General features: G+C 49.3%; 1 protein-coding gene across 1 annotated transcript; it reads left to right on the forward strand.

The window, feature by feature from the left end:
• Window positions 1–210: 210 nt before the first annotated feature.
• Window positions 211–2,716, forward strand: LOC106012522 (serine-rich adhesin for platelets; the record flags this gene model as incomplete). The annotated part of the gene is given in 2 exon segments (XM_013085682.1): window positions 211–1,990; window positions 2,389–2,716. Coding segments are annotated over 2 exon segments (1,609 nt in total), but the record flags the coding sequence as incomplete, so codon positions are not given.
• Between the last annotated feature and the right edge of the window lie 452 nt (window positions 2,717–3,168).

Raw genomic sequence — 3,168 nt, forward strand, 5'->3', positions numbered from 1 at the left:
CCCCCCCAATTCTTCTTTGTGTTTGTTACTCTCTTATAACACTCCTAATCTTCGACACTAATTGTGTTGCAAGTGCCGTAAAATGCTTGATAAAAAGCTACAACGCCCTAGCTTTGTTTATATAATATATTTACAGTGCTATTTTGTGACGTCATGTCTGTGTTGCCATTCTTGTGCTTATCTCCCTTCTGTCTATCTATTTGTTCACAGAGAGAGCAGAGAGGACGAGGGGTCAAAAAGCAACAACAATCTACACCAGGCTTCATCAGACGTCCAGCAAGTCCGTCCGGAGAGTGACCCATCGGAATTCGTCGCAGACAAACAGGGAACAACTCCTCGTCCAAATGTAGAGAGCTCTAACGAAGGCAATAATCAGAGAGCAGGGAATTTATCTGTTGAAGAATTTGGTTCTGTATCAAAGCCAGACGTCAGTGTCCCTCTCATTGATAATTTTGAAAACACGCCAGTCGATTCCTTTGATAGAGCTGTTTCTGCTCCGCGTGACAAAGATCAGAAAGATCCGACAGATTTAGAAGAAAAAACCCAAGGTCTCCTTCGGTCGTCATCGTCAGAAAATTCAACGCTCTCTGCTCCAGAGTTTAAAGCTCGAGAGAGTCAGGAGGAGACTTCCGAAAATGTCCGGACGGCTAAATCATCGGTGACACATGAAGTCGAAGAAGCACGAGAACAAGACGGGAGTGAAGAAGACATGGACGCTAGGAGAAGAAGGAAGCTGCTGGAACGGACAAGCGATGTTTCGACCGAGGATTCTTCAAGCTGGAGGTCAAGGGTTTACCAGAAAGATGTGGAACCCTCTCGAGTTGAAAGGTCCGGGTCGCTGACCTCTTACACCGGGAAGACCTCGAGATCGTCTTACCATGAGGAAACTAGCACATGCGAGGGTCGTAGAGGAAGCGCAGACGTGTCCCCGAGAGATTCCACTAGGCGGAGGTCAGAGGACACCAGCTCTGCAGATTTGGCGGAGCGGCTTGCGAAACGAAGGGCGCAGAGGCTTGAAGAACAGGGGAAGAGCTCGAGCCAGGAGAAAGAAGGGTCGGTGGACAGCCCCAGGACGCTGCGAGACAGACGGCGGAGCAGAGACAGCAGCGCTTTGTCTCAGGACAGTGTCGAGAACGGGGATCACGGCGAGGATCGTTTGTCGGTACGTCGAGCCGCCTCAAGGAGACACGAGGTGGTGGAGAGCGGAGGTTCGGGCGCGGAAGGGGCTGGGGATCGCCGACACCGCTGTGGGAGTCGGGATAGCGTGATCTCTGCCGACAGTGTCGACAGTAGCGTTGGGGAGGATCAGGGGCGTAGACGATGGTCGCGGAGAAGGGGAAGCGACGAAGAGGCTGGCTCTATAGGAGCGACAGTTGGTAGTGAAGAGGTGGAGGCTGGACGAAACAGAAGGTTGAGCAGCCGGGACAGTTGTTTCCAGTCAGCGGAAAGTGGACAGAGTTTACGATCTGTAGAAGGCGAGGATAGGAGAAGCTCTCTTGACGTGGTGCCTGACATCGCTGCGGAGAATCAGAATAATAACAGCGCGTCCAGGGCCTTCGCCTCTACTTCTGACAGCCTCTCAGTTAGTTCACTGACTTCATCCTCGGTCCGCAGACGACACCGTCGTGACGTCATTGAAGAGCGGGAAGAAGAACAAGCAGGCGGTGACGTCCCGTCCTCTTCTTCCATCGTCACACCGGCGGTTGTGAATGGAGTGAATAATGACGTCAAACGTACAGCTCCAGGAGAATTGGGTGGGGGCGTGTCGGAAAGTAGCTCTGCCTCCACTAGATGGCGAGACCACATCTCTCTCAGTGGCTCCGCCTCCGTTGACACTAGCTCCGCCTCTGCTGACACCGGCTCAGCGAGGAGGAGTTCTGAAGACGGTGGAGGGCCGGAAGCGGCGAACGGTGGCCAGGTGGAAAGTTTCCAGGCCAGGCTGAGGCGACTGAGGGGGGCGGAGTCAGAGGATGTTACGTCAAACACTGAGGTAAGTTTTGAACATGTTTTGATCATATATCTACCGATTTCTTTTTTGAGGCAAGATGAAGTAATTAATTGTTTATTGCTTTTTTATTTGTGTCCTAAGTTTCCTTGTTTTTATATTCAATTTTGCTTACTCTTATTACATTTCTCTGGGAGTGGAGGAGTACGGTCTATGATGGTAGTATAAGCTACTCTGTTTATAGTTTATTTGAAAGGGAAAAATTACTAATTTGTCTAACTTTTATCGAAATTCCTTTAGAGTTTGATACTTTTTGTGTGAATACCCGTGAAGCATTTGTGTATACTACTACACCTTTATCCCATTTTTCATATCGTATGATTTAATTAATTAATCAAAGTGGCTTGAAAATAATTTAGATCAAATTTTTGTGTCTCCTGAAGGCATCTACCACGACAAGTAGAAAGGAAAGTTCCTCCACGCCCACCCTAGCAGCGAATGAAACCTGCAAAGAAGTCTCGACTAACGGTGCCCACGACAGAGAAGAAAAAACCGCTTCGGAAGGAGTATCTCACCCTCGGAACGTACCGGAAGCTACCGTTGCCGGGGAAACGTCCGAGGTCTATGCCACACCCCCTGCCACGCCCCCTGGCACACCCCCGGAAGAGGGCGTGTCCGCGAGGAAGCGTAAAGTTCGCAAAGACAAGAGCTCTGTTAGAAAATCTGCTCTGAATATGAGTACCTCAGAGGAAGATGACAGCGACCCAAGGGGTGAGTATTTGACTGTCGTTTTCTCTGTTCTCACCAAAGAGGTTATTATTTAGTACTAGAGTTCGTGGCAGTGATGTCCCCCACGTAAAGAGGTTATATTTAGTACTAGGTCCCCCACGTAAAGAGGTTATATAGTCCTAGAGTTCGTGGCAGTGATGTCCCCTAAGTAAAGAGGTTATACTCAGTACTTGATTTCGTGGTAGTGATGTCCCCCTCGAAAAGAGGTATTATTTAGTACTTAAGTTCGTGACAGTGATGTGTCCCACGTAAACGAACTAGAACTGCGTGTACCCACTCTGGGACGCTGAATCTCAAGGGCAAGACATGCGCAGTTCAACAGACAGGTGAGTACTTTTAGAGACTCATGCGGAAGCGTCTCGGAGATCTTAGGAGGAAACCTACAAGTTTGCACTGAAGTATGGGGGCAGGGTGGTGTTAATTTACCAGATCTC

Source organism: Aplysia californica, unplaced genomic scaffold (assembly GCF_000002075.1).
Source record: "Aplysia californica isolate F4 #8 unplaced genomic scaffold, AplCal3.0 scaffold00397, whole genome shotgun sequence".
In the NCBI taxonomy this organism is placed as follows: domain Eukaryota; kingdom Metazoa; phylum Mollusca; class Gastropoda; order Aplysiida; family Aplysiidae; genus Aplysia; species Aplysia californica.